General features: G+C 49.2%; 1 protein-coding gene across 1 annotated transcript in view; it reads right to left on the bottom strand.

Annotated features, from left to right (window-relative positions):
* Positions 1–7436: 7436 nt before the first annotated feature.
* The window catches only part of LOC142255371 (mucin-5AC-like), a 44455-nt gene continuing 38400 nt past the window's right edge, over positions 7437–13491 (bottom strand). The window contains exons 46-51 of the mRNA XM_075326947.1: positions 13045–13161; positions 12684–12782; positions 11300–11419; positions 9442–9481; positions 9177–9294; positions 7437–8516 (exon numbers count right to left, since the gene is read on the bottom strand). Of these exons, the coding sequence (XP_075183062.1) occupies positions 8264–8516; positions 9177–9294; positions 9442–9481; positions 11300–11419; positions 12684–12782; positions 13045–13161 (747 nt within the window). The 3' untranslated portion in view covers positions 7437–8263. The remainder of the gene's footprint in view (positions 8517–9176; positions 9295–9441; positions 9482–11299; positions 11420–12683; positions 12783–13044; positions 13162–13491) is intronic.

Here is a 13491-nt window from a genome sequence, read left to right as displayed (position 1 = left end):
GCTCCCAGGCCAAGTTATGGCCATATTCCATGTTGTGGATTTTGTCCATAACTCCAGCCAGGGGTGGAGCAGTGCTCCCTCTGAGGTCACGAAGGTAGGAGTGGACCTGGATTTGCCCAGGTTGATAACCCTACTTCGGCCATTTTCCAGTGTTCTTTCGCTGGGGGTCACGTGTAGGAAACATCTGTGGGAGTTCCTGGAAACCTGGTCTACAGCGCCCCCCCTGTGGCCAGACGCACAAGGTAACTGATTGAATTGCATACCTGTTTGTAAACCATGCTTTATCTGTAACTGTACTCTGACATATGTATATTCTGTAGATTCCCTATTGTATATATTGTAGTTTCTAGTGTGCTTTAGGCTGATTAAATTATATAATTAATCTTGGGCTGTTCTGTTATCTTGATCTTGAATCCCACGTCTGTGTGTTCGGCTAATAGTTACCGTGAAGCGGTTGGTGGCAGCGAGTTTGTGCCAAGGATTATTGTGGGGAGGCCAGTGAGATTCGGGGAGGTTTTATATATTCCGCCCGCGGAGGTCGGGGGAATATATACCCTACTCTCACCGGGGACCCTTCAATAATCGGCATAAGTAGTATAGCGGCCTCCTTGCTTATTGTCGGGCAATTCCATAATTGGCCTGACTATAAGAGGGGCGCTAGAGAGCGCGTCACGTGCTCTGTCTGTCGGTCGGGAGGTATAAAGGAGGGGTGACCCCCACTTGTTACCCCCCGATTGTGACGTACTGGTAGCCAGCGCGGGGGATTACTGAGTGACCCCCCCGGTGGTTTGTGACATATTGGTGGCATAGCGGTGGGATCGAGATAATAGTGTGTGTGAGTGTGAGACCCATACTCCCAGACACTAAAGACTGCCTGCAGCAGCTGTGGCTGCTGGGGTCTTCAGACTAGCTCAACACTAGAGTGTCAGAGTGCAGATACTGTAAGGTGTGTGGAGGCATCAGGTGTCAGTTCTGTGTCAGTGACCAAAAGTCTGCAAGAATGGCTGATGGCACCAGGAGCAGAGCTATGCAACTGGCCAATGCTAAAGCAGGAGCCGAAGAGAGGGAGGACGGTGCTGTGGACAGTAATGAGGAGGGTGCCCACGAGTCCTCCAGGAGCTCGACGCCAGAAAACAGCTCTGCAGAGGACATTGCACAACCTGGCACTGCTGGACAAGATGAGGAGCAGCTCACCCAAGGGTCCTCAACGAGCCAGATGCCAGCCCTCCGCTCTGCAATGGACAGTGAATCACCAGGCTCCGCAGCGGGCCGCAGATCACCACGTGCCATTCCACCGAGCCTGGGAGGCTCGGATAGCCTTCTTCAAATGGCTATGGCCCTTCTCCAGGCTGGAGACCGGGAGGGCTACAGGGAACTCATGGCAGAGCGCAGGGCAGCGTGTGAGGCTGCGGAGCGGCAGGCAGAGCGGCAGGCAGCGCGTGAAGAGCGCCAGGCAGAGCGTGAGGCTGCGGAGCGACGGCAACAGGCAGACCGGGACCACCAGCTGCAGCTAGCTCAGCTCCGGCCCTCATCAGCCACACGTGACCTTCAAGACACCAAACTTCCAAAGGTCCGTGTTGAGGACTTCCCAGTGCTGGAGAAGGATGGAGACTTGGACTCTTTCTTGACTGCTTTTGAACGGACTTGCTTGCAGCACCATCTGGACAAGGACCAGTGGGCCAAATACCTGACCCCCCGTTTAAGGGGTAAGGCCCTGGAAATCCTTGGGGACTTGCCTGCTGAGGCAGATCAGGGCTACGACACCATCAAGCGGGCCCTGATTCAACAGTACAACCTCACTCCAGAGTCCTACCGCAAGAAGTTCCGGAGCCTACAGAAGGGACCAAAGGACTCCTGGGCTGACCACAGGCGGGCACTTGCCCAAGCTGCCGACCACTGGACCCAAGGCCTGCAGCTTTCCACCGGACCGGAGATCCTGGACTTGTTCATCACGGAGCAACTCTTGTGGAACTGCCCTGAGGATCTCCGCCAGTTCATCCGAGACCAGAAGCCAAAGGGGTCCACGGCTACAGCTGCCCTGGCCGATGACTACACCAACAATCGGGCTCCTGAGGCCAGGAGAGCAGCCACCAGCAGCACCTGGAGAGGGGGTAAGATGAATTCTGCGACTGCCCCACCTGCCCCTAGACTGCAGGGGGTGTCCCCCTCAACTCCCCTCTCCAGGCCCGTGGCAGAGCCAAGACGGTGCCACCAGTGCAACCTACCTGGACACTTCAAGGCCATGTGCCCTCAGCGTCCCAAGGCCCGGCTCCGTCCCCGTCCCAAGGGCCGCCCAAGGTGTATTGTGTGGGTGGGGGTGGTGGTAGGTCCCTGGACAGCTTCCAACCTGTCACCGTCGGCCGGTCTGTGACCATAGGACTGCGAGACAGCGCCTCGGAGGTGACTCTGGTGCGGCCTGAGATGGTGTCCCCCCAAGACTTGATCCCTGGAAAAACCCTCGCTGTCTCCGGGATTGGAGGCATTGACCCGGCGCTGCCTGTTGCTGACATTTATGTGGACTGGGGCGCAGGGCGAGGGGTGAGAGAGGTGGGGGTAACTGATCGGATCCCTGCAAACGTGCTACTTGGGACAGATTTGGGGCAGATAACCTCCCAGTTTGGGCCCCCCCCAAGGGCTGAACCTTCAGCCCGTACTGACATGACTCCTAACAATGTTAATGTGTTATCTATGAATGATGTAAGGGAGGAGGGAGTGAACTCTGATATTTCTGCTTGCATAGACACCATAGACACACACTCAGCTGCAGCTGTGACAGGGGAGGGGGTCAGAGAAAGGTGTGACAATGCCTCTACAAGTAACCAGCCAGTGAGCTGGGATCTGTTGCCCTCTGCAGGGATAAGCAGAGAGCAGGGTGCTGCAGGGGGAGGACCAGTGTGTGGGGTGGGGGCTACCACAGCAAATGTGGGGTCCCCAGAGATTTCACAGCGGGGTTCTGTTGCTGCAGGAGGGGAACAGGCAGGTGAGATTGGGGCCGGTCCAGGAGCGGAAGTGCTCCCAGGTAAGATCTCGGTGCATGGTTCCCCCACAACCGGGGTGTCAGGAAGCCAGGTCGGTCTGCCTGAACCGGCGACTTGGTCAGGAACGGAGGAGGAGCAGGCACGACCCACGGTCGCAGCGGCTGTGGCCGCTGTCACCCGCAGTGGGAGGGCTGGAAGCCAAGGGGCCTCCCGGAGGTCCGATAGCTCTTCCCCTTCTGACCAAGTGGCAGCCGAGTCAGGTGGAGGCCAGGACACAGGTCCCGGGGTACTGACCGAAGATGTGACAGTCTCGTCGATTCTGGCCACATCTAGTCAGGGGTTTCAGGCAGCGTTAGAAGCTGACGACAGCCTGAAAGCTCTTAAGGAGCAGGCGGCACAGCCTCCCTCGGACTCGGACCCGGAGCGAGTGGTCTGGGACCAAGGACGGCTGTACCGGGCCACGGTCCAGCAGGGTTCACCGGAGGCGTGGCCCAGGGACCGACAGTTGGTGGTACCCTATCCGTTCCGGACGGAGTTGTTGCGGATCGCACATGAGATTCCGATGGCCGGACACCTAGGGATCGCTAAGACCAAGGCCAGGTTAAACCAGCATTTCTACTGGCCAAAAATGGGGGCCGATGTGGCTGCCTACTGCCGTTCGTGTGAAACCTGTCAGAGAGTGGGGAAGGCGGGGCCACGCCCCAAAGCCCCACTGGTATCTCTGCCCATCATCGATGAGCCTTTCAGGAGGGTGGCTGTGGATCTGGTCGGCCCGCTGGCCATCCCCAGCAGCTCCGGGAAACGCTTCATACTGACGGTAGTGGACTATGCCACCCGGTACCCAGAAGCAGTGGCCTTGTCGTCCATTCGGGCTGACAAGGTGGCCACCGCATTGCTGGAGATTTTCTCCCGAGTGGGTTTTCCCCAGGAAATGCTCACTGACCGGGGGACCCAATTCATGTCCCAGCTGATGGAGGCCCTCTGTAAGCAAGTCCAGGTGCGACATCTGGTGGCCAGCCCGTACCATCCACAGACTAATGGCCTGTGCGAGCGGTTCAATGGCACCTTAAAGCAGATGCTTAAGATGTTGGTCGACTCCCATGGGCGTGACTGGGAGCGGTATCTCCCACACCTGTTATTTGCTTACCGGGAGGTTCCACAGGCCTCAACAGGATTCTCACCGTTTGAGCTCCTGTACGGGCGACGTGTGCGGGGCCCCCTGGCTCTGGTGAAAGAGGCTTGGGAAGGGGATTTGGCCACCCCTGGAGTGTCGGTTATCGAGTATGTCATGCGCTTCCGGGACAAAATGCAGGCCTTGACGCAACTGGTACACGACAATATGGCTCAAGCCCAGGCCGATCAGAAGCGTTGGTACGACCAGAACGCTTGTGAGAGGACCTACCAAGTGGGTCAAAAGGTGTGGGTACTGGTCCCCGTACCACAGGACAAGCTTCAGGCAGCCTGGGAAGGCCCATACCTCGTGTACCAGCAGCTCAACCCTGTGACGTACCTGGTCACCCTGGACCCTGCCCGTGGAAGGCGGAAGCCCTTCCATGTGAACATGATGAAGGCACATCATGAGCGGGAGGCATGTGCGCTCCCCGTGTGCAACCTGCCCGAGGAGGGAGAAGCGGAAACCCTCTTGGATATGCTAGCCCAGGTTAGGGCAGGCGGATCCATTGAGGATGTGGAGGTTGGCCACCAGCTCTTGGAGGACCAACGGTCCCAGCTGTGGGCCACCCTCCTCCCCTTCCGGGGGTTGTTTACCAACCAGCCCGGAAGGACTGACTTGGCTGTCCATCACGTGGACACTGGGGATCATCCCCCGATCCGGCGTTCAGCATATCGGGTCTCCCTGGAGGTGCAGCAACACATGCGCCAGGAGATTGACGAGATGCTGAAGCTGGGGGTGATCCAGGCATCCAACAGCGCTTGGGCCTCGCCTGTAGTCCTCGTCCCTAAGAAGGACCGAACCACTCGGTTCTGCGTGGACTACAGGGGGCTCAATGCTGTCACGGTCGCCGATGCGTACCCAATGCCACGCATCGATGACCTGCTCGATCAGTTGGCCGGGGCTCAGTACCTGACCATCATGGACCTGAGCCGGGGATATTGGCAGATCCCCCTGACTCGCAAGGCCAGGGAACGCTCTGCCTTTATTACCCCATTTGGACTATACGAGTCCACGGTGATGCCATTCGGGATGAGGAATGCCCCTGCCACTTTCCAGCGGATGGTCAACACCCTGCTCAAGGGACTTGAAGGGTACGCGGCCGCGTACCTGGATGACATTGCCGTCTTCAGTCCCACCTGGGAGGACCACCTAGAGCATCTAGCACAGGTGCTCAGGCGGATCCACCGGGCAGGTTTGACCATCAAGCCGGGAAAGTGTCAGCTGGCCATGAGCGAGGTCCAGTACCTCGGTCACCGGGTAGGCGGGAGAACACTGAAGCCCGAGCCTGAGAAAGTGGAGGCCATCGCATCCTGGCCCACCCCCAGGACCAAGAAGCAGGTGATGTCCTTCTTGGGGACCGCTGGGTACTATAGGAGGTTTGTTCCACGCTATAGTAGCCTGGCAAAGCCCTTGACGGACCTCACCAAGAAGAAGCTGCCCTCTGCCGTCGATTGGACAATGGACTGCGAGACAGCCTTCCAGGCCCTAAAGGACGCCCTGTCCAGCCCGCCCGTGCTACAGGCAGCCGACTTCACGCGGCCGTTTGTAGTACAGACCGACGCCAGTGACTTCGGCCTCGGTGCGGTGCTCAGCCAGGTGGACTCTGCGAGCCAAGAGCACCCAGTCTTGTACCTGAGCAGGAAGCTGTTACCAAGGGAAGTGGCCTATTCCACGATGGAGAAGGAGTGCCTGGCCATAGTGTGGGCCCTGCAGCGTCTGCAACCCTATCTATACGGGCGCCACTTCATCGTGGAGACGGACCACAATCCCCTCAGCTGGTTGCACACCGTCTCTGGGACGAATGGGCGATTGTTGCGATGGAGCCTTGCGCTCCAGCAATACAACTTCACCATTCGCCACAAAAGGGGCCGTGACCACGGTAACGCAGACGGGCTGTCCCGACAAGGAGAGGTCGCGGACGGGCGCACGGGGGAACACCGGAGTGTGCTGCCCCCTAGCGCCCTCAAAAGGGGGGAGGTGTGAGGCAAATCCCGGGATATGAAGATGAATTATGACTTCCAGTCATAATCGCTCATCACTCCCTGGCAGTGCCCCCCTCCCTTCTTGTTCTCAATGTCCAGCATCTGTGAAGGTGTTACACCTCCATGGCCATCTCCTGTGATATGGAGATGAGATGATGTGGGAACAATGGACACAGGAGGACTCCCTGCCGTGACCCTGTGGTAGGAGCTGCTATCTAATTAGCAAGCTTGGAAGTATCCAGACAGAACGACTCCAGTAAAAAATGGTTCATATCTCGCAAGCCATATTTCCGATAAATATGGCAACCATAAAAATGGTGTCTCCGCATGCGGACGATGCTGGCACACCCTTTTTTATGGGAGCGGGAGCTTGGGAAATACCCCAGGCGTGATATCAGCCAATGTGGAACTAGTAGACAAGTCATGAGTCCTCTCATTCTGTAGCTAAATTCATAACTGTCACAATGAGAGCATTGGCGTCCGCCTACGACGCTCCCAGGCCAAGTTATGGCCATATTCCATGTTGTGGATTTTGTCCATAACTCCAGCCAGGGGTGGAGCAGTGCTCCCTCTGAGGTCACGAAGGTAGGAGGGGACCTGGATTTGCCCAGGTTGATAACCCTACTTCGGCCATTTTCCAGTGTTCTTTCGCTGGGGGTCACGTGTAGGAAACATCTGTGGGAGTTCCTGAAAACCTGGTCTACAGCGCCCCCCCTGTGGCCAGACGCACAAGGTAACTGATTGAATTGCATACCTGTTTGTAAACCATGCTTTATCTGTAACTGTACTCTGACATATGTATATTCTGTAGATTCCCTATTGTATATATTGTAGTTTCTAGTGTGCTTTAGGCTGATTAAATTATATAATTAATCTTGGGCTGTTCTGTTATCTCGATCTTGAATCCCACGTCTGTGTTTTCGGCTAATAGTTACCGTGAAGCGGTTGGTGGCAGCGAGTTTGTGCCAAGGATTATTGTGGGGAGGCCAGTGAGATTCGGGGAGGTTTTATATATTCCGCCCGCGGAGGTCGGGGGAATATATACCCTACTCTCACCGGGGACCCTTCAATAATCGGCATAAGTAGTATAGCGGCCTCCTTGCTTATTGTCGGGCAATTCCATAATTGGCCTGACTATAAGAGGGGCGCTAGAGAGCGCGTCACGTGCTCTGTCTGTCGGTCGGGAGGTATAAAGGAGGGGTGACCCCCACTTGTTACCCCCCGATTGTGACGTACTGGTAGCCAGCGCGGGGGATTACTGAGTGACCCCCCCGGTGGTTTGTGACACCATGCAACAGAAACTTTCTAAAATGCTTAAAAGATTTTTAATTGAAATCATATTTCATACTCTGGAAGTACAATAACTCATAATTCTCTAATTCCAATGGCAGAGAACAAAGAAAACAGATACACTTCAGAGATCTCCAACCAGATACAATAAATAGATAAAAGATCTTAGCTTTAGAAATAAAAAAATAACAAGAATCTGACATCCATGCATCAAAACATTAAATAAAAATAAAAAAAGCAATAAAACAGTCCTATATATTTTTTCTATTAGCTAATTGCAGATAAATTGAATAGACTTAACTTTGATATTCTGTAAACAGGACGACATCGAGCAGCAATAGATTGCCTTCATTTCATGAAATGCTTATATGGACCTGAAGTTGAACCTTCTATTAGCAATTTTTTGGGAGTCTCATCTCTTATGTGAATATATAACATATTATGTCCTCTAGATTAGTAGTAATCAATACATATTATGGGGGTATCTGCTTTAATATTTTTTTCTAATGGCTAACAAAGAGTTAAAAGATGATAAACTATTCAATCATAATGTATGGGAAATAGTTTTACATAATGTTATTGTGCAAAATTACAGGTTTAAAATATATAATTTCAAAAATTAGCTCATTTGACAAAAGCCCCGCGATACGTAGAGGTAAGTAAAGGTTGGAGGCTTCGATGAAGAGACCTTGGCAGTTAGAAAGCAAAGCAGGGTCATTGGTAGCCCATTGGTAGAGTTTGTTTTCCAGAGTATTTGGATGTTACATATAATATTCAGTCAGAGTTCATATAAAAGTTCTGATTCAGTGTAATTCATTTAGCTAGATAGATACTGTCATTTAGTTGGTTTGTTGACTCTGGAGGTCCTGGTGGAAGTCCTCTTTACTCTCGACCTGTTCATGTTGCTGGGCGCTGGAAGTCTGGACGTCATTTTGGCATTCGGTATGGGCACAGCCGCACTCCTCTGCATATACGTAGGTATAGACTGAGCTGGTTCCATCCGAACATTTCAGGCTTACTTCCCGTTTGCTGGTCTTCACTTCTTGACAACAGCTGCACTTGTGTTCCATCATGTTAGCCTCGACAGAGTATCTGTGCAAAGAAGATACATTGTGATAAAGGCTTGTGCAGGACAAAGTTATGATCTGATGAATGGTCACTCAGGATGGCAGTAAGCAAACGTTTTGGGTATAAGGAGATAGAAGATATTTTCCAACATCACATGTAAATAACTATCTAGAGTAAACCCAAGGACGCCCATAGATTTGTCTCCTTGCACATAGATATGTCTCCTTGCACATAGATATGTCTGCTTGCATGTATATATATCTCCTTGCACATAAATATGTCTTCTTGAACATAGATATGTCTCCTTTCACATAGATATGTCTCCTTGCATGTAGATATATCTCCTTGCACAAAGATATATCTTCTTTCACATAGATAGGTCTCCTTGCACATTGATTAGTCTCCTTGCACATGTATGTTTCCTTGCACAAAGATATGTATCCTTACACGTAAATATATCTCCTTGCACATAGATATGTCTCCTTGGACATAGATATGTCTCCCTTCACATAGATATGTCTACTTGCTCATAGACATGTCTCTCTTCACATAGCTATGTCTCCCTTCACATAGCTATGTCTCCCTTCACATAGATACGTCTCCTTACACATCAATATATCTCCTTAGCACCATAGTGGCTTACAAAGTTATATAGGTGAATAATTAAGAACCCTTTCAACTTACATTGAAGATGTCATACAGGCTCCACCACAGAAGGACAGCTCCACAACCTGGTCAGATTCGCAAGTGCTGGTCTTGATACGCTGGGATTGTTTATGAACTTCACATCCAGGCAGGACAGCTTTAATAGCAAAGTGAATATGGTTACTACCGTGAAAGAGATACAGGAGTGTTCGGCTTTGCAGGTATTGGTAGAATGGCGTTATAAATCACTACTGCGACATAATTGGTTAATAAAGATTTTTAGGACTGATAAGAATTTACTTACGTGTACAAGACTCACAGCAGCCATCAGATGTGATTGTACCCTGAAACAAATACAAAGATCAAAATGAAGATATGATTATTAGTGATGAGCGATTCCTATCATGCTTATGATTAAAAAAACGGATACGGCATAAATCAGTTTCCCAACGGATTTGTTCTAACGGATGACTACAGGACATGTGAGCCTGAGAGAGGCAGAGACACAGACAGGTCATACTGCGGTCTTCTAGTAGTTTTGTAGATTCATAGATACACTATTGTATAATGTCCTCCATGTTGCTGCTGCTTCTAGACTCATACTACATGAGAATTGTAAAAGGAGGGGAGCCAGCACTGCTCATGAATGGATTGCAACAATGAAGAAATAAAAAGTGTAATATTCACAAATTCGTTCCTACTGTAAAAATTCAATGAGATTTTTTGCAAATGATTGATCAATGATTTGAGCCCCCCTGCCCCGTCACGGCAAATCTCTATAGGGGGGTCCCTAACGCTATATTATAAATTATTATGTACCATAAGGTCTCATATAAATCAGCAGGACCATATGAAGACAGCCACCACCTCCTGCTCCAAGGCATCATTATTTAAACACCACCTGCCTGAACCTTGTTCCGCCCTCATCCATGTTTGCTGGTCTGGCACTGTGAGGGCCAGTCCTGACATTGTGCTGGTGTGTGTGGTTCTGCCACACACACTGGCACCTGGGCTGCCTTTATTCGCGGCTGTCAGTCCTGGCGGCATGGGAGCGGTTCAGACATGTCTCAGGTAAGTGGTGTCTTCATATGGTCCTGCTGATTTATATGAGACCTTATGGTACATAATAATTTATAATATAGCGTTAGGGACCCCCCTATAGAGATTTGCCGTGACAGGGCAGGGGGGCTCAAATCATTGATCAATCATTTGCAAAAAATCTCATTGAATTTTTACAGTAGGAACGAATTTGTGAATATTACACTTTTTATTTCTTCATTGTTGCAATCCATTCATGAGCAGTGCTGGCTCCCCTCCTTTTTCGTTTGCTGGTCAGGTGGTCGGCCGCCACCATGCCGTGCACGCCCAGTGTGGTTTGCAAATTCCTTCTGTAGCCATCAAAATTCAGTTTGGTGCTTGTTCACACACAGCCACCGCCTCCTGCTCCAAGGCATCATTATTTAAACACCACCTGCCTGAACCTTGTTCCGCCCTCATCCATGTTTGCTGGTCTGGCACTGTGAGGGCCAGTCCTGACATTGTGCTGGTGTGTGTGGTTCTGCCACACACACTGGCACCTGGGCTGCCTTTATTCGCGGTTGTCAGTCCTGGCGGCATGGGAGCGGTTCAGATATGTCTCAGGTAAGTGGTGTCTTCATATGGTCCTGCTGATTTATATGAGACCTTATGGTACATAATAATTTATAATATAGCGTTAGGGACCCCCCTATAGAGATTTGCCGTGACGGGGCAGGGGGGCTCAAATCATTGATCAATCATTTGCAAAAAATCTCATTGAATTTTTACAGTAGGAACGAATTTGTGAATATTACACTTTTTATTTCTTCATTGTTGCAATCCATTCATGAGCAGTGCTGGCTCCCCTCCTTTTACATGAGAATTGTGTATAGGAGATATAATACTAACTTTTCTCTACCCACTAGCTCAAAGACAACTGTAAATTAAATATCGGGCATGCCCGTGGAAAAGAAACTGATGAAAAGAGCAGGATAAATGTGATTTGTAAACAGACACAATAGTTTTTTGTAAAAATTCACCTGAAACAACAGGAACCCATTTTTTTTAGCCCATACTCCATACTTCCTATTCATCAAAATTAATTACAATTACAAAAGAAAATATGGCTATATAGATGAACAAACCTCGATACACCGAGAACGATCAAGAGGTGTGCATGAAACGGTAGTCTTCTCAACATCGTAGGTGCTAGAGCAGGTGTAGGTGGTGCACTTATCTTCTGCAGGAACATACTTTTCTTCAGGCTGAAAAGCAGATATGATGAATTTAGCACATTTTTGGGAATGTGCCCACAACGATAGTTACAAAAATAGGTACTGCTAATGTGATCAATATGTCTATTGTGTTAAAGTAGAATAATTTGCCCAATGGGAGTTTTTTGGGAAGGTCATACTTAATGTATTTTTAAGGGTGGACAATGTGCACAGGGGAAATCAGCATCGAGTTTTATGATCTCAACAAATGTGGCTTATTACGAGAAGAGAGGTTCTAGAGAAAGGTTGTGTACACATGCTGTGTATTTCCATTGAAGCTGGGGCGTGAGAGAAGTCTTTATGTAGTCAAGAAAATGAACTGGTTTATATATACTATATATTGATGTTAAAAGTTGGTTTTCTTGGGCTCTCCAGAGAATATTATTTTATACAGATCAAGTGCACATTTACTTTTAATTGCATCATATACATTGCTGGCATTATCAATAGATTTTTATGTCTATAAATATAATAAATATACAGATGTATCCTTCATTTTTTTTAAGGGCTCGACATATCCTGTAATAATATATGGTTTATGTTTAGGCTATATGTGAATGTATATGGCCACCCATAATGGCGTACCACCAATGGCTGTAGACCATGGAGCTCGTCGTGAGTTGCGGAGTCCGGTGCCAGCGCCAACACCAGGCCCCTACTTCCTCACACTTTCAATTTTATCATCATCACGGATGCTGATACTTTTGAAAGCAATGATGAAAGAGGAAGCGCTCGTTCTGCTTCCTCCTCCATCATTCACCCTTGAAGTCTGAGATCTGACGTCTCAGCACAGCGGGCGCAAAGACGCTGTATGGTGGTCAATGTTTAGGATCATACTGTGTTACGGTCACCATACTTTACTGGGGTAATTGAGAAGGGTACAGTAGGGTCATCATACTGTGCGTATGGAGGAAGTCACCGTGGGAGTATCATACAGTGCTTGTGGGGCACTTTTGTTTGATTCATACTTTCTGACTGCAATGAAAGGGGAATCTAGGGGCTTCAATAGGAGGAAAATTACTGTGAAAGAGATGGAAAGTTGTGAGATATGTTCTTATGTGACCCAGACGAATATTTTATTTACTTTTTGGTGGATGCCCAATTTGAACTTCTACTATGGGGCCCCATGCTTTCTATGTAGGTTCCTGGCCACCCACTAATTGTGATGAGCATTACAGCCTATGGTGAGTGTATCTTAAATGTTGTGATAATGCATTCAGTTATACATTGTGAGACATGCATATATTAAATATACCTTCATAATTCTGGTTGTGTTGTCACTCAGATGTACCACACAGGCGTCCTTCACACAGGTTCCACAACATTCGTTTGGAAGAGTCTTGTATACGGAACCCTGGGGACATAGATATTTGTCTAGTTTTTAAGGTCTGTCATTCTGTGATATTGCAAAGAAAGCGATGAAAGAGACTGGCTCTGTAAATTAGTCTTTCGTAAGGGGTAACAAAGGGAAAGGAAAGCAGCACTCCAAGCTTCAAGGTTTTTTGTTCCCCAAAGTTCAGCATGTCTCTAAAGTTTGGGTGCGTTCTGCTTTCCTCTCTTGTGTGCACACATGGTAATTGTGGTTTAGAGAGGTTCTAATACTAGATTGAACTCACAGCTTCACATTCTTCGTCACAAGATCTTCTGACTTCCACAGGCACGTACTGATCTTCAATGTGGTCACACTCCATCACTGAACATGGCTGATCAGGAGGGCTCCATGTTTCACCAGGCTGAAAATACACGGTGAAAATAAGATATAATATAGATAAATATATTAAGATTTTACAAATCCAAATATGTGCACAGAATGTAACAATCAAAATGAAAGGAAGACTAACAAATGTATGTTTTATCTCTGGAATAGGTCATCAATATGAGATCAGTAGAGATCTGGGTCTATCCTGACACCTCCGCAATTAATCAAGTGATATCTCCTCCAGCAGCATCGAGGTAATAAGCGGTGTACGGAGTGGAAAACCAAGGCTCGGTACATTGTTTAGTGGCCGATGCCAAGTATTGCAGTTTATTTCCTATTCAAGAGATCAGCTGATTGTCTGAGC

The sequence above is a fragment of the Anomaloglossus baeobatrachus genome, chromosome 10 (genome assembly GCF_048569485.1).
Source record: "Anomaloglossus baeobatrachus isolate aAnoBae1 chromosome 10, aAnoBae1.hap1, whole genome shotgun sequence".
NCBI lineage: Eukaryota > Metazoa > Chordata > Amphibia > Anura > Aromobatidae > Anomaloglossus > Anomaloglossus baeobatrachus.
Note: the sequence above shows the minus strand (reverse complement) of the source record. Positions and strands in the feature narration are given on the sequence as shown.